An 18,524-nucleotide genomic window follows, 5' to 3' on the forward strand; every position below is an offset into this window, starting at 1 on the left:
GGCTGCGGCTCATTAGAGCACCATCAGACGCACGAGGTCAAAACAACAAACAGCGAACCCTCGTGTGACTCAGAGCGGCAGAGTATGCTCAACAGGATCAGAATAATACCCAGCACCAATCAGCCGGTTTATTTTTAGCATTTCAATCATTGCAGACGACTGCACAGATGTTTGTCGAACTCTTCAGATCAAGCTCGGAATAGTTGCGTGATTAAGATTCTTGGAGATGATGCCGCTATATGACACAGTGCAGCCGTGTCCTTACTGTAGTCAGGTCCGTGTTACACACATGGATGAGATTGTCAGTATCACTCTATTAATTACTGAATAGCAGTAATAAAAAAATAACAATGTCATGAAAATTGACCACTGAAAATCAGACATTGATTTTGAATTGAATTGAACTAACGTTCCAGTTTACTTGTGTGGAACACGTCAATGACATTAGCAGATGGAGTTGGTCTCTGGTGTTTGAAAGCGTTTTCAGTTCCTGCTTGTTGTTGCTTGGAGCATTTTCCCTTCAATTTGGCCAGTTCAACAAGTGAAATGCGGATTCAGGTCAGATGACTGACTTGGCCATCGCTGAACTGTCCACTTCTTTGCCTTCAAAAACTCTTCAGTAGTTTTCACTAGTGTAGTTCCGATACCGATACTGGGATCGGCAGAGGCCCCGATACTGCATTAAAACAGTGGTATCGGTATCGGTGACTACTAACAAGTAACATGCCGATACCATTAATTCCAACGCTAATATAGGATTTTGGATGCAGCATCTTGTGTCTTGCTCTTGCACAACATTCACGAATATGTGACATGCTCACTGCATACCGATCTATCCTATTGGCCCTTGAATGCTCTGAACCAATGGCAGGACAGCTTTTTCATGTTGAGAAAAATAAAAACCTTAGGTATCGGTATGGTATCGGCATCGGCCGATACTGCAAAGCTGGGTATCGGAATCGGTATCGGGGGGCCAAAAAAACGGTATCGGAACAACACTAGTTTTCACAGTATGCTTTGGGTCATTGTTCATCTACACTGATTAATGACTGCACTGACTAATTTCCTGAAAATGTAATAAAATCTTGATCAAAAATGTAATAAACACAATAATGTAATAATTATGTATGTATGTATGTGTTCCCTCGTTTTCCGCTGGGGTTAGGTTCCAAAAAATACCCACAAAATGGTGAAATCCGCAAAGCAGCTAGCATTATATTTTACATTTACTATAAATGTTTTAAGTCTCTAAAACCCCTCACCACACAATTTATACACTTTTCTCATCGAGGCATTTACTTTTTCTAACATTTCTCTCTCGTGTAAACATGCATGCATGTAAACAAAAAAATGCATGCAGAATTGCACTAAAAAAAAAAAAATCTGCAATCCCGTAAGACCGCGAAAAGTGAACCACACACATTAGAGCGAGAGAACACTATGAAAAAATCATGACTAATATTGTAATTGTAACATTTTTACTGTAATAACTTACATTACATTATTGGGTGTTTATTACACTTTCACGTTGGTCTTTCCATGACTGATAATATAAAACTTGACAGATACTGTAGTAATACAGTATATGTTAATTTTGAGTCTACAGTTCTACATTTTATGTTTTGAGAATCTAGACTCATATACATTCACAGCAAAAATTGGAGTGTTAAGATTTTGGTGTTAAATATTTCAGAGTTGATTTCAACCATCAACGTGTATTTTTAACACAGGAAATTGTTGCATTATAGGGTGCTACATGCTTTCCAATGAGTTCTGAAGCATTTGACTGAATATTGTTATGTTCTGAGGTTGGATCCCTAAAGCGCAGACACAAATAAGATTTTACCTCTTTATTCGCACAACATCGAGAGGCGTAGAACAAACTTGACTAGACGAGGAACAACGAGAATGCATCGAGAATTACGAGACGCCAAGCCTGCTTGGGCTGTGGAGATGCACAGAGGAACAGAGGTAATAATCCGACAAACACACACATTTCTCTGACAGCTTATATAGACAGTGAATCGATCTGATTGGTTGTGGCTAGACATGTGGGTAATAGAACTGACATGCAATTAACTGATTGGCTGTTGACCAGGTAAAGAGATTAAATACTCTTGACATCACATTGCTCTTGACATCACATAGGTCAAGACCAGTTGAAACTAGATGCCGGTTACATCAGTTCAAAACGGACACTTGAGCGCACGGTCATGACCCAAACATAACCCTTGCATGACCCAAACCTAACAGTGCCATGACCCAGTCATGACAGATATGAGCAGACTGTAACCGAAAGTGATTTTTTTTTTTTAATTGCAACCTCCCCCTTTTACGTTTACATTAAATCATTTTTCATATTCAGTTTTCATAGCCAATAGCAATGTTAATGTTACAGTATGATACAGTAGCTTACAATAATAATCAGAGAATACAACCTGCCTCCTTTTTTGCCTACTACTCCACTCTGGATGGATGATATTTTTAGGTGGTACTTTGTGAGGGAAAAAAAAGGTTTCCAATCAACTTGTGGTTGGTCCTCTTTTTGTACGAGCAGCTTTATTTACCAAGCTTGGACTCGTGTTGCCTTGTCCAAGGTCAAACAGTCGCTTCCTGCGCCAAGTCCAGGCTGAGTGGCGCCTCCCCATCGCCACGTAACCTCTGCACTCGTCTTTTTCCTCTCCTCTCGTGTTACTCCCTGCCAGAGAGCATCCGTACGCCTTTCACGCCGCTCCATCTCATTTTCATCTGTTCCTCCAACTCCAAACAGTCAAAAGAGGAAAAATTGACCTCTGTCACTCTTGTCCGTCAAAAAGACGTACGGTGTCCTTCTCTTGCTTGTTAATGACGCTCAGTTCAGCCTTTGGGGTGCCGCCGCTTGGGATTATCTGGCCCTGGAGTGCTGGCCTTGTTATCCTTCTCATTGGCGAGGGTCATCGTGGTCTCACATTCGCCTAAGAGGATTGGAATGTGGTGATTAAGAGATGCAATATGGCTAATCTTCTGGCTAAGATTGAGGTGGGCTTGTATGAATTAGTGCAGCAAAGTTTGCTTGAACGCAAATGTATTTGTCATGTGAGGTTGCCAAGGTAGACATGACACGGAAATTGGGAAGCAGAAAGTCTTTATCGACAAAAGCACAAAGTAACAGCAGAGAGCAGGGCTGGATTCAGTTGGCCTTGACGAAAACGTTTGACCGAAAAACCTCGAATGAGAAACTTTGATTGAGAGAGCACGGCAGGATGCATGGAAGCAACCTCAAATACATTGAAGAACAACTCGTATGTAAGAAAGCTTTCATGGTTGAGTAGAGATCGGAAATCTCCACATGCTGAGAGAATACCTTGATGTACTTCTATGTCACTTAATAAAGGCCTATACAAAATAAGGGTCACTAGACAAACTAAGAGTGGCTAATACAGGAACCTAGCAACTGCATAGCAACTGACATCATCATCATCAGAGACATCAAAATTGCATAGCAACTGACAACATAACATCCTAATAAGGCAATGAACCCATGACTCAACCCCAAAAAGTCAGAAAAATAACAATACATATCATTTTTTGTAATGTTATTTATTTATTTATATATTATTTTGTTACGGCTAAGAGCTACATGTTGAATACATAAAATCTATGAGGCGGAGGTCACTAAAAATTTAATGATCATCAGTTTGATTGGCATCAACGGGCACAGATGTTTTGGACCCCACTCCGCCCATTTTGCCCATGCTAAAAACAAAACAAAACGGTTGTCTGCACTGAAGTTAAAGGGGATGAAAGTATCGGCTTTGATTAGCAATGATTTGAAGTCAGGTGTGACCAATCCTCCCTCTCTGAGATCCGTCAACCAGCGTTTGTCTGCGAAATGACAGCACCAACATCGGGTCTAACCTACCTCTGAGTTGCGTCACATGCCGTATAGCATTTACGCTGGCCCCGAGTGTAAGTTTGTCAGCTAAAAAGATCAAGTGAGTTTTTTTCTGGGATGAACCAACAATTTGGAATGAATTTTGTGTGCAGAATTGCTGGTAAAATAATTTTGCTAAATTTGAATTGATTCAGCCACTGTCTTCAAGTTGAACTCTCTCCTACTTCCAGTTTCATATCGAATGACCAAGTTCATCTAATTTTTCCTTGAGGAACACTTCCCAAGTGTCTCTTTGGTCAATTCCGTGCTTTATTGTCAACATGGTGTCACACATTGTCACCCTTCCCCGTGTCAAGGTGACACAGGAATATCGTCTGCTCTCTGCAGACACCGCGCGCTGTCACATCACGGTCGCCTCAAAGAAATCCACTCAGTAACTTCCTTTGAATCTTGTTTTTTTTCCTCTCACATTCTGTGATGAGGAAAAACAAGAAAAACTTGCTTTGTAGCAACAGCAGAATTTCACATCAATGTGGCAGAGACCTTTGCTGTCAGCTTTTTCCCACACGAGCGCATATGTGCTGTGTGTTTACATGACAACACGACGTGGGCCTGGAACGAGCACGAGGGAACGTTTTAGTGCAATCGGCGACCACTGGTTGTGCTGCCGTGTGTTTGTGTTCAAACATACAAATGCAGTTCCCACGTTGGAACAAGACAAGCCCTCATTGCAGTTTGTTGCATGTTTTGACCAGCGCATAATTTATGAATAAAATTGAATTCAGCTTGCATCAAGAGGTTGTGATAAAACGTTGAAGGAAACATTTAAAGATAGCAAAACAATTTCTGGAATTAGAAAATAAAACTGGAGCAAAAGATGAATGTTACAAGACATGTTTTATTTTTAAAAAACAAATTGTGAAGAAATGCTTGATATTTTTGCATGATTTTTTTTTTAATCTAAAATTGCAAGTATTTTATTAATTTTCCGAAAATCATTTTTACATTTTTTTACATTGTAAATGCATTTATACATATTTTTATTCAAGTGTTTATTATTTTACTTAATTGTTTTATTTATTTATTTATTTATTTATTTACAGACCAGGTAAAGCAAAAAAGTGCCTTTATTTTATTTACTTACATTTTTTTTTTTACAACGAGGATATATCTTTTTCCCACCAGAACAGTTTTTCGGTGGAAATTTTATTTATTCAACCTGTGATCATTTATGTTATGATAGACATCAGAAAATGCAGTCAGGTAGAGAGAAGGAGAGGTGACTGACAAAAAAAAAAAAAAGACAACAGAGAGAAAAATAAATCAAGAGGGGAAAATAGCAGTAAAAGGTACCAAGGTGGTGAATATATTCTTTATCCTCAGTGAAAAACCACTAAAATCACCGAAGCTTACTTGAATCACTTTGCAGTTGTTGTGAAAGTTTTCTTTATTTGTGTTTGCATGATTGGCATGGTCGTATCATACTGACCCCTGGTGGCCATGTTAAACACACACCAGGAGTTGCAAGTATTTAATTATAACAATCTAAATGTTAAATTTGTTTTAATTATAATAATATTTTGTATAAGGTTCAGTGGACCTCTAGAGTTCTATTTTCCGTATTAAAAATTATACATTTTTTTTTTTTGTAAGATTTTTTATTTTTATTTTTTTTTTGATTAGCGACATTTACATTCATTTCAACATGGACTGATGATAGATGCAAGTGTTTTAAGTTCCGAGCATGTTTGTGGAACAAATTAAACTCCTAGTTCAAGTAGCCACATGTTTAAGTTTTTTTTTTTTTTTTTTTTTTTTTTAATTTCACACTTATATAGTAAATTTTAATGAATCCTCCCACCCAATTTCACAGTCTCCTTGTGGATTTGTGATGCAATTTACACTTTTTACAATTTTTTTCACAACATAACACCTTGAATTTGTGTTTCGTCTTCCCCACAGCTCATTTGCCATGTCTAAGACGGCTGGGAGGAAGCAGCACTGGCGTTCCAGGATGCAGGATACCTTCGTCCCCTTGATGGGCTCGTCGGGGGAGCTCGGAGTGGCCGTGGGAGGAGGGGCCGATTACGGAGAGTTTCCTTTTGTCACGGCCGCCCCAGGGGACGGCCTCACTGTGGGCGACATCATCCTGGAGATTGGCGGAACGCCCGTGCTGGGCATGACGCTCGGAGACGTGCGCGGGGTCCTCAACTCCTGTCCCCATCCTGTCCGCATCAAAACCGTGTCGCCAGGTATGACTCGGCAACTTTCACTGAGCTAACGTTCAAAAGCTCCTTATAAATGCTATATCATTTGAGTTATTGAGAAAACACATAGTGAGCTGCTGAAATGATGATTTTTAGCCTTCTTTGCTGTACTGCAATAGTTTGAGTGTGTAATGTGTCAGTCAAAAGAGGTTTTATGATGTAAACTAACTATATTTACGTTTCACCAGTTAAGTTGGTCCACAAATGTTGGTCATTCAGACAGTTAAGGTGATGGTTGAAGGTCCAGGGACTGGCTAATGAACTTCATACTGAAATGGATGGCACACTACTTTTTATGTAGCTAGCAAGCTAGCTATTGTAGCGGTTTTGCTAAATTACTTGGGCAACCATATCAAACATTTTATAGACACCTGTGAGAACAAGAAAAGGGCCTTCTACAAACTCTATGATGGACGTTTGGTTTGCAGTCTTTCCTTTTAGAAGTGGCTACCACGTTTTACAATCTTTTCCGTTAAATTATTTACAACATCCATTCCATTCACCCTGCTCACTCACAGGTTCCAATGGATTCATTTGGATTCATATTTCTTTAAAGGGAATGATTACACCACGGTATTTTTCAGCCCTTCCAAAAGTTAACTATAGACACATAATGACTGAAGTAAAATTCCCGGTTCAGTAAAATCCTGTCTCTCCCCGTGTGATTGATTACTTATAAAGGCTACTTTTGTCACTATCCCATGGAGGTCTGAGAGGAAGTGGGTGTGTGTTTAGTCTGCAGAGACGGTGCAGCGGTGTGTCTGCACCTTATGATGGCATAAAGTGAGCAGCCGCTCGTTTTCTCAGGTTGGGAGGGGCTGGTGCTTGGAGAGTAGAATAACCTAGAATTTCTCATACAGAGGCGAATGGAGGAAAACACCACTTCGGTCATGTGTTTGATGAGGAATTAGCAATTTAACACAGCTAAAAGTGCCAAAAAAGTTGATTTGTCATGTTGCTGTCACTTTAAGGAAATCAAAAAATACCAAAGACTTTTGGATAACTAAAATTAATAACAACTAGGGATGTAAGGATATCCAAACATCACGATACGATATTATCATGATATGAATGTCACGATACGATAATTATCACTTATTGTGGGGAGGTTGGTTATACAAAAAGGTCACAATATTGTAATAAAAATAGCTAAAAACAAAACAAAACACAATATTGTGTTTTTGTACATTACAGCAATGCATATAAACATCCTATTATCTCTAATAACACTTAATATTGAGGCACTTATTTGCTAATGCAAGCACACATCGAGTTCCTCCACATATTGACTCGGTTCACAAGAATATTACGTGTCCCTTCATCTGACCATTAACATGGATTTTAAACATACAAAGGCCAAAACATGCCTTATGAAATTAAACTGTACTAATAAACAAGCCACCAGAAGGTGCAGCACATATGGAAATCAGCCTGACTTTTTTATCAGCTGTTTTGCTTTTAATATCGTGACAAGAAGACGACAATATATTGTGGCAGTTTTAATATTGCGATATCACGATATTGCCGTTATTGTTACATCCCTAATAAAAACTAAGCTACAACAAAGCATTCTCTCAAAAAAAAAACCTAAAACGAACAAACCTGCTCTGAAAACACATTTAAAAAAAACTAATAACATTTTAAAAACAAAACGCAATTAAACTATGTAATGAAAACTATTATCACCCTTGTGGATACGCGACTTGTCATCAGCCAGTTGCAGTCAGAATGATGGCCAAAAATTGGAGAAGAGATGTCCAGGAGCAGGGTGTGAGGTTGAAATGTCTCTGTGCTTTATTTACTTGCTGCTTGAACTGTTTTGCTCCATTGCACTTGTTTCACCAGACTGCACCCAAACAATCCGCCACTCCGGCGTCCAACCCGTCATCCATAATAATGTTGCTCCACACCACTGCCCCCACCTCACCCCACGAGCCAAATCCTCCATCCGTAGCATTACGATGTTGATCCGCACTCGTCAATTAGTGCGGCTGTGTCAAGGCGATAGGCAGTCGGCGCGCGGATACGAGGTCACGGCTGAATACGTGGCTATATAGTTGTCCATCAGTGGTCAGGGACCTTGACGGTAACAACACGGGGCACGGCTAACGGATGCCTTGCTCGCTCGGGAGCCCAGTAATATGTCAGCGGAGTGTCACCTGACCGTGTCTCCCCCCTGGCCTTGCCGCCGTGATTGATAGCTGATTTGGCCACGGGGGGAGTGTAAATGAGGACCTTTGCCACTGGCGCATCCGTGATCATTTCGGAAGCCTGTCCGTCCATCTGCTGTCAGAGTGACTGCGTGTTGCGTTGACGGTGACGGATGAGCTGACAAGCTGGGTCGTTGTCCGTCACCGCCTTCTTCCTCTAACTACCAAGTCAAGTTACTTTGCTCAGTTTTGGAAATATGTGGCTTTTTAACAGCAACCAAAACTGTAACAAAGCAAGGCTCGAAATAAGTGATTTGACATCGCAGTAGGCGCCAGCACCCCCCGCGACCCTTGTGAGGAATAGGCGGTCAAGAAAATGGATGGATGGATGGATGATTATATAGAAGAGAATGAATGTCAACATTCTTTGTATTGTCATATTTTTTATGTTTTTTAGTAAAACTCTTGCTACAAATTCATGGGATTAACGTGCAAAAAAACTGCTCTTCAAAATTAGAAATGCTTCTCAAATGAAGTCATCATTTAGCAAAACTGCTCTACAATAAATAAATAAATAAATAAATACATAAATAAATAAACAGAATTGAGCCTTGCAAAATGTACATAGACCATAAAATACATTAATGAATGTAATAATGATGCAATGATAAATAATGACTAGTTCATGCATGAGAGAGTAGCAAAATTGAAGATTCCAGTATGAGGGCCCCGCTCCAGAAAAAAAAAAAAAAAAGTTTGATCACAGAGTTGCTGAAAGTGTAATTTTGCAATCCTATCATGCGTGACCCGGGATTGACAGTAAACAAGCAACTGTAGTTTTCTAACAGCTGATAGTTCTTCTGTTGGCAAGGAACACATACAGAAATACCTGTTTCAATTCTCCTATCCCTTTTAGTCCTCTTTTTCCTTTCACTTGACTTCACTTTATTGCAGAATCTCCTCCCGGTTGTAGCATCATAGACAAATAGTGCCAATCTTCTCTGCTCAGAAAAATACCTAAAATGCCGCAATATAGTGCAAAGGGCTCAGCATGACAAGGGAGAAAGTAACGGAGCTGCTGCAAACAAGCTGCCAATAACACAACACTTCAGCAAGCGCCGAAAATCTCCAACAAAAATGCTTAAAATAGTCCAAAATGGGTGAAGTTTATAATGCAATTTCGATTCTTGAAATTTCACCCGAAAGTCAAAATATCCTTAATCTTTTTGTGAGTAGTGTGAAACAGCAAATTCCTTCTCATGGCTGCATAAAACCCAAATCAATAATGCTCTCTCATTCAGAACAGTGGTTAAGCATGCTACTTAACATCCTCACTTTGCCTCCCTCGGCCCCATTAAAGCAGAGAAATATGCTCACGGTAATCAAGCAGAGCAGTTAGGAGCCAAACAGCCGCAACTATTTGCTTGAGTAAATCTAACGTATTAAGGAGGACATAAAAAAGGGTGCACTGTAATAAAAAAAAAGTAGGAGCTGGGACAATCCAATGTTGAACTAATGATGTTCAGCCTTATTATGCGGTGACAGTGCTGCAGGTCATTTCAGGGTAATATATATATATATATATATATATATATATATATATATATATATATATATATATATATATATATATATATATATATATATATATATATATATATATATATATATACTTTATAGACTTTCTCAACTACTGAACCTATAACACTCTGACATTTCCTTTAATAACCCCATGAATTGCATTTTTGCCACCTTTTGGAGCAGACAGCAAAGCGTGCCATCAGCCTACAGGGCAAGCGTCGTCTGTCAGTGTGACTGACAGCCTCGGCGATGCGCCCAGTCCATCAATAACGCCGACCGGCCTGTCAACCGAGCGCGTCATGCGCTTGAGATGATATTAAGTGATCAGAGAGATGAAATCCGGGCGCAGGTGATTGGCTCTACCTCCCCCCCCGGTGAAAATCTCACTTGTGAAATCTGCGGCAATTAACTTGGAGGAGATTGTTTGGTATGCATGAGAGAGCTGGGAAAACGCGTGCGACTCTCAGGTGCAGTGCGAGGTGGGAGAGAGCGAGATGGATGTGTGCGAATACGCCGGTGTCGGTACTGAAGTGCCAAATTAAGCCGGGCGTCGTTAAAAGCGCTGTGGCGCAAACCAATTTCCTCCTCATCTGTTGTCAGATTTGATGAGATCAAACGAAGCTTAGCGTAAACACACATCTCATCGCTGTGGTCGTGAGTTTTTTTTTCTTTTGTTTAAACGTGTGTGCTGCATCCCCTCTTTTCCTTGACGCCATGCTTGTTTTCTTTGCCCTTCCCTCAGGTGCCACATTGTGCAAGGATCTCAGGTTGTATCTGAGTAAATGCTTCACACCCGGCTCAGTGGACAGCACACTTCAGCAGGTCATCCGAGAGAACCTTTACCTCCGAGCTGTACCTTGTAAGTCACCCTTCTTCATCTGTCCTTCGATGTATGCAGCACTTCATAAGCAGCACTTTTGATTTCCACCCGGCTGTATGAAAAAGGTCTTTACGCTGAATCAGTGCCAACTTACTTGTTGTAACTATAAACATAAATGTCTGCCTTTTTTCAACTTGAAGTTTGATAATACACACAGTAAAATGTGCATTGGTCCATCTCTGACAAGTTATTGGTTCATTGTACTGAAACTCCTCAGTTTTGGACTGAGAGTCATAGGAATGATTATTTAGTTACATGAATACAGGAAACAATTGCATGGCATTTAAATTATAAGTATGTTGGCACAGTTACAGTTTATTCAATGAAAAAAAAAAAATAATAATAATAATTTAGGTAACAGGACAGATTTTAACTAGGGGTGTCAAAAAAAAAAATCGATTCGGCGATATATCGCGATACTACATCGCGCGATTCTCGAATCGATTCAATAATCGGCAGAATCGATTTTTTTTTTTTTTTTTTTTTTTTTAGGATTCACACCTTGAGCATGGAAGAATGTTATATGAACGGCACATTAAGCCTTAATATTTTTATTTTAATGCTGTTCAAACATGAAACAGATTACAACCTCTATAAGACTGAAATTTCAGATAAATAAATAATACATTTTCATATAAATCTTACACTCTACAAGCTTACTGATTAGTATTTTCTAAATATGAATGAAAAAAAATCGCAACAATCGACTTATAAATTCGTATCGGGATTAATCGGTATCGAATCGTGACCATTCGTATCGGGATTAATCGGTATCGAATCGAATCGTGACCTGTGAATCGTGATACGAATCGAATCGTCAGGTACTAGGCAATTCACACCCCTAATTTTAACCAATAACCACCCCAGTGATATATGCAGAAGCTTAAATGAATGACTTACTTTTGGCCTTTTGATGGCCTGCATAGGATCTTATTGATGTAAGTTGTTCTTGTGGACCAAGTGACGTGGGGAACATTACAAATTTTTCAGAGATTTGATTTGATACAAAATGTATTTTACAGTTGATTTGATTAAGCATTTGAAAATTTGATGTTCTGGGGCTGCAAATGCATTCATGGTATGGTTGGATCTGATTTGCCTTCCTTGTGCTTTTGTGTCAAAACTCTTGCGCTTTGCCCCACTGCATGATTCCTGACCACTGATCTGTATAGATGACTAGATAGCCGATAGACCAAGACTTTTAAAACAGCGAGGCCGCCATATTACCACTGCCAAGAAACGTTTCTCGGCATAGGATCCATAGCAGTTATCGAGGCTCTGGGCGGAGGAGTGGAACCGCCTCTTGCCTTCGGTGTCGGTTGGCGTGGGTTCGCTTCCCCACCTGGGAGACCATGTTGGTTTGTGTGTGTGCTTGTGTGAGTGGGGGTGTTCAAAGCAACACATACTGTCCAATTGTTAAATTGTTAATGGCCGCTCTGTGGCTTCAACGGCTTGCACAGGCATGTATGGGCTATCAGCAATCCAGTTTATAGATCACTGTACCTGCCACACCTATAGCACAGATGACAAAAGTATGCTGTTCATGAGTAGAAGTACTGATACTTGTTAAAAAAAAATAAAAATAAAAATAAAAATTAAATTAGAATTCCTGATTCAATTCCTGTACTTCCCAAAATAGTTTCCCTCTTTTTTAACTGACATGGTGGTCATACGGAGAAGAAAAAAAAAACATTTAATGTCACGTGATTGATCAAGAGCTAGCTAGCGTTAGCTCAACTTTTATGCTATCAAAACAAGGTGTTCCCATAACTTGTTATGCTAAATTAGCTAATAATAACTAAAAAATAAATCCACATTACCTCTTTGTGTTCTTAATATAATGCTGGCAATTTTTGAGGGCCTCTCTCTAATTACTGTATGTCCTTATCTACGTTGTGCCATGTATCTGCAGAGGTTAGCATTGTTCGGTTAGCTGCTGTTTTATACTCCACAACCTCTACTGTGATGCAGCGGTCCTCTTTTTGAATCAAATTTGTCTCCTTACCTTGGCTAACAGCTGCATATCGAGAAGTAAGTTCAGCATTTAAGAACGTTTTATTGGTGAAATTGGTTGCTATCTGAAAATATTGTGGCATCAGAGTTGAAGTTGGACTTTCCAGCATGCTGAGTGGCATTTTGTAAGTCTTTTTGTTGACATATTGTTGTTTATGATTCCTCCTGTGGTAGTTTTGTTTGTGTTACGTACCTGTTGTCCATCAGTGGCCAAGAACCTGCTAGTGTTACCTGCTGTCATTTCATTTAGTTAATATTAAAGTTAAGTGACCGAATTTTTGCCTTCACTGTCTTGATTTATTAATAAACCTAACAATTAGAAAAAAAATATGACTAAGTTATGGCAAAAGTCCAAAAGTCTGGAGAACAGTGCCTGAAGCAGTTTCGGCTCCTGGAAAAGATTGAAGACGGTCTTCTTGCTTTGTTTTTTTGCTCCATTCTCCTTTGCCTCTGTCCTCACACCTGCTCACGTTTGTTGCTCTTTGTTCCTGCAAACAATACATCCTCTCCAAAGACAGATGCCCCGAGGCCCCCAACCCCCACTGTCTTTCACGACCCAATAGCCTTCCCCCTACAATGGAATCTTCATCGATCAAGAAAATCCTTGACTGTCCCTGACTTGTTCAATTCCATCAATCAATGAATCATTGCTCTCCTAATGCATCTGTAACTAAATACAGTAGCCTACATGGATTGTATTTAACATTATCCAAATCAAAATAGAAACGAAAATACTCCCACAATGCGTACACTTGCAGCCTTGTCCAGTTCAATTAGTCATATCTTGACAAAAAACAGTACAAGTGACATGAAATGAAATTAGATTGAGCCCAGAAACAGCGGAGTCATTTGGAACATTTCCGTGGCAACATTTGTTTATTCTCAAAGGCAGTCATCACCCATCGCTCCAGGCTGTTTTTTTCCCTTCTTCTTTTCGTGAACTGGCTGTAAAGCTGTGTACAAACGATCCTTCTGTAAGCCCCTTGAGAAAGGGTCTGTGCTTGCAGTGTCATTTGGATGCTCATAAATGAAATCATGGACAATGGCAGCCAAAGGCGGCTAGTTGTAGTACATCTGTTGCCATCCTAATCCCCTCTAATGGATGACGTCACTGGAAACAGCCGGGGGATGTAACAGATGATTTGCACCCCCGCCCCCCAACCCCAGTTTATTTTCCCTCCCATTTCGCGTCCGCTTGAATTTTTCTCCTGTTTAGGTGGACAAGACGGACCACCTCGTGTGCCAGGAGTCTTAACCTTTCTGTGGAAGCGCGGAGCGTCTTCTAATCCTCCCCGTTAGGACAGGAAGTAGGTCATGTGACGCAGTAGGCTGCCGATCATCTCCCCAAACATACAGCAGGCTCTCCCACTACTCATGTGCACATGACTGCTTGGCAATGTGGCGATACATCGGAACAGATCCATGATCGACCCTGCCTCCGCCTCCGGTCGCTTTCCTCAACCGGGCAGGTTGGAGCCCCACCCCCCCTTCAGAGTATGGCGTAGGCCTAATCCTCTGATCTGTTGACATGACACTGTAAGATTCTGTTGTTGTCATGCTGATACCACGCACGCACGTACGCATGCACACACTCCTGATCCTGGGACAGCTTGGGAACTGTCACGAGCCCTTGATAATGAAGTCACATTTTCTTGGATTCTCCTGGAGGATGAGGCAGCTGGGATTGATGTAGCAGCAACTTGATGCAGAGGATTCGTCACAGGCTCATTGAGGCCCCCTTCAGGACCTTTTGTGCTGTATGTTGCTCCTCTTTCACTTGACTTTTGAGTTGATTTATGCTTTCCAATGGCAGCACACTGCACGAGGGGTTAGTAAGGCTGCAAAATTACTGGAGTTGCATAACTTGGACACTTTTTTTTATTGCAATTAACAAAATTGAAGGTTGGCTCTTAAATATAGTGTGACCAGATTTTCAAAATTTAAAACTGGGACGCCAGATGAGTATTTAGCCCATTTTGGGGGGTGTTTCAGCACCCTCAAAGTGAACAATAGCAGCCCCAAAATTTTAGAGTATACATGTCGTTATGTTTTTACTGTGTGCTCTTTTTAACAAGAAGAAACTTAGCTTAACTAGCTATAATATATATAAACCATAAAGTTTAAAAGTAATATTTAATATTAAATAACAGAAATACAGTATACCCCCCATTTGATTAAATGTGGTTTGATGCACCTCGCCTGTGCTTTTGCTTACAAGCGCAGACCAGACGTGTGGAGCCCATCGTCCTCCTTCAGTCACTGCATGTCTGTCTCGTTGAGTGAAAGTGTTCTTTACTTTTACCAGGATATGTGAAAAGTTTCTTCTACCACTGAACACCAACACATTATTTTCATTACTAGTCTGCTTTTTTGCTCCTCATTCATGTTTCTACTTGCTGAGGGAAACAAACATTAATATCTCACCTCTAAATGCAAGCACCTCTAAATGACTTGATAGCACCCCTAATCCTCAGATCCTAGAATCGCCTCTGCGGTACGCTATATAATATACAATAAATTATTATCATTATCCAACCTTTTTTGCTCGTTCCTGACAGTTATTGGAAGCTGGCTGTACTTTTTACCTCGCTCCGGTCACGTATTGTAAAATTGTAAAGCTCAGCTTGCGTTGTCTGACCAGCGACTGGCGACCACAGTGACTACATTTCCCATGATGCAAAAGCAGGAAGTAGTTCTAGTTCAGGTCAACGCCTGCTATGTAAATCTGTTCTGCTGCAATTGGATGCGGATGTGAATGAGTACGCAAAACGTGAAATTTTAAGTAAATAGGAAGGAATTTAACAGTTAGATTGGTTTAGCGTTTGAATCGCTATTACAACTGTGTGATTGACATACACATGAGATGTCGGGATGGTACCCGGCTACCTGTCTTGATAGCAGGAAACAAACAATGGGTTTGGCGAAATCCGCTGCGACGCATGACCCAAGGTTCAAATCGGGACTGTCCCGGCCAAATTTGGGACGTCTGGTCACCCTATCTTAATAGAGAACTTCAATTTCGTTGGGGAAAATATACTTTAGCGGGATCCAAACGAAAAACATTAAAATCTAGTTGTACCTTGACAATCATGCAAATGCCGCAATGTATGAGTTTAGCGAGTTATGAGCCGTCACCTGATCTTTTTTTTTTTTTTTTCCCCGACACAAAATTTGAATGTTTAAATTCATCAACTGGAAACATACAGAAGCTTATTGCTTCATAACATTCGGTATCACGTTCTAATGTAATACATTTCATGTTTTGATGTGATACATTTAAAGATTTTATGTGATAAATTTCATATTAGAACTTGATGAATTTCACATTTTATTGTGATAATAAATTTTAAATGCTAAATTCCATGTTATAATGTGTTGTTATCAAGGTTAAAATGTAGTTATGTAGTGGTTATGTAGCTTGTAAGTTTGATTTATAAGACACAAAAAGGATTCCGCTAGTGAACTGAATTTCTTTGTTTTATTTTGAATGTGCAAGTCAAACTTTTAACATTATAACATTAAATTTAACATGTTAAAACATTACATTTATCATCCAAAATTCATTTAAGATTCTAAATTGTCTGTCGTGAATGTGGGTGTAACTGATTGTTTATATGCATTCCCTGCCAACTCAGCTGTGACATTAATGAGGATAAGCGGTCTGGAATGGGGATGGATGGACGAAAAGCTCACTAAACCCCGTTAGCTGCACACGTTGCTTGACAAAGGAAAGAAAAGGTTTGAAAGTAATTCTGCGATCCTTGGAGTATTTTGAGCCGGTTTGTTTTTCTGAAAGTGTGCTTCTTGTACCTTTGTGCTATTTAAAGAGCATCTCGCTTCTTGAAGTCTTGTCATGAGACAACGCGCTTTGATCCAGGAAATGGCATTACAAAAGCCTCCGTGCATAAAAATGGAAACGAATGACAGCATCAGGTAAAGCACGTTACTCTACAAATAAACTCCAGGGGGAGCGGGCCTCGGGAAAGCGTCTGTTGTGAACTTGCGTTATGTTAGGAAAATGTGCAGTGGTGCCTTTAGATATCGAGTGAAATTCATTCCGTGACTCAAACCATCTTTCCCCATTGAAATGAATCGAAATGCCATTTATCTGAAGGTTATTGCCAATGGGGGTGGGGTCTTATGTAGGGATGTCCTGACATGTATAATTCTGTGAAATGGTTAATTTCAACTCTTCCCTGAAAAAATTGCCAATTTATGTTGAGCAATTATGATTTTATAGCACTTTATATGAATATTCTTTTGCGCTAAGTACTGTATCGGGCATTTTGGACAGTCACTTGATCATCGTGACGTATCGCATGCATAAAATACACATTGATTTACATGGAATGAATGACAACAAAGAGACTCACGAGGAATTATCACGTCCCACGGCATCATCAAAGGTGGAATTACACCTTACAGCAAAGAAGCACTTCTTCAAAAGCAGTACAACCACGGAGGACACACCAAAGATTTGTTTCCAACCGAAAGCTGGATAAAACCAGCAGATCCAGCCGCGGGTGAGTGGACGGTAAACATCCGGGTGACTTGTACTCTGCTAGACTCAGCTACATGTCGTGTGCTAAGCACGCTTTAGCCTACATTAGGAGCGCACCCCCCCCCACCCACTGCCCCGCCACCACACGGAATGACATGAAACTGTACGTGTTGAGGACATTAATTACTCTGAAAGAATTGGCGCAGTATTTGGAATTGAAGACGTCTTGTTCGTGCCCATTACGTCAGCAAATTCCCATTGAAATGAGTGAAGACGGCTTCCGGTTGCGCACGGGATACGTCATCACGAATGCCGTTTCCCACGGTACGTTTGAATTCTGATACTTAATCGGTTTAAAAGAAATTTCAGGAAATAAGATGCCAGAGATATTTGCACTTTTATCCTTTGTACACAATGCTTAATCCATTACTGGAAACTGATTAGTGTTGTATCGCTTTCAGCTAACAGGGACATTTTTTGGGGGCACAGTTGTTTTAAATACACCATTGTAATATCCACTTATTGTGAAGTGAGTTGCGTTCGAGTAAAAATATTATCGGCATGACAACTTATGTCTGAAAAGTAGGCTCGCTCGTATCAAGGAAAGACATTACTTGTCTTGATTTGAGGGTCTGTGACCGAATGTGCTTATATGGACGGATGCAGACGTGATGTTGTGAATCTCCTTTACTGTCAATTTCCGTCTGCGACCTCAAAGCATCCTCCTGAATGTTTGCCTCCACATCACTCCGATTCGTACGTGTGCGCCCTAGACCGACCGTCTCGAGGCCCTGGGTGGCTCGCTTCTCCGTCGTAAAAGACTTTTCTAATTACAGTCACAGATACGAATCATCATCATTCGTTATTTTCGTATGCTGGCTGTGTCGTTATGGGAGCGAGAGAGAGAGAGAGAGTGAGAGAGAGAGAGAGAGAGAGAAAGAGATCGTCTGTAGCCTTTTCAACTGTGGCGCTCGTCATTAGCTGTTTGTGTGCGATGATCTTGACGGACAGCTTCGTCTGCCGGTTGATACGGACTTTTGTGTAATTACCTCATCAATCTCTATCTCGCTCCTGTCCCCGAGGATCGGCACGTAGCATCCACAGGGACGGTCAGGGGACGGAGAAGATGTCAATAATCCATCCTGAAAGCAACCCTCCCTTTCAGAACTGACATTCCAAATATATCTCTTGGGAGGGCGCATAGATAATGAGTGGCAGACTTGCACCGTATCAACCGGAGACGTCGTGTTTGTCTGGA

General features: G+C 40.4%; 1 protein-coding gene across 4 annotated transcripts in view; it reads left to right on the forward strand.

Annotated features, from left to right (window-relative positions):
- Window positions 1–18,524, forward strand: part of magixb (MAGI family member, X-linked b) — a 76,852-nt gene that overhangs the window by 15,928 nt on the left and 42,400 nt on the right. For all 4 annotated transcript variants that reach the window (XM_077513347.1, XM_077513346.1, XM_077513348.1 and 1 more), the window contains exons 2-3: window positions 5,837–6,126; window positions 10,615–10,731. In XM_077513347.1, coding sequence (XP_077369473.1) covers window positions 5,847–6,126; window positions 10,615–10,731 — 397 coding nt within the window. In that variant the 5' untranslated portion in view covers window positions 5,837–5,846. The remainder of the gene's footprint in view (window positions 1–5,836; window positions 6,127–10,614; window positions 10,732–18,524) is intronic.

The sequence above is a fragment of the Festucalex cinctus genome, chromosome 2 (assembly GCF_051991245.1).
Source record: "Festucalex cinctus isolate MCC-2025b chromosome 2, RoL_Fcin_1.0, whole genome shotgun sequence".
NCBI lineage: Eukaryota > Metazoa > Chordata > Actinopteri > Syngnathiformes > Syngnathidae > Festucalex > Festucalex cinctus.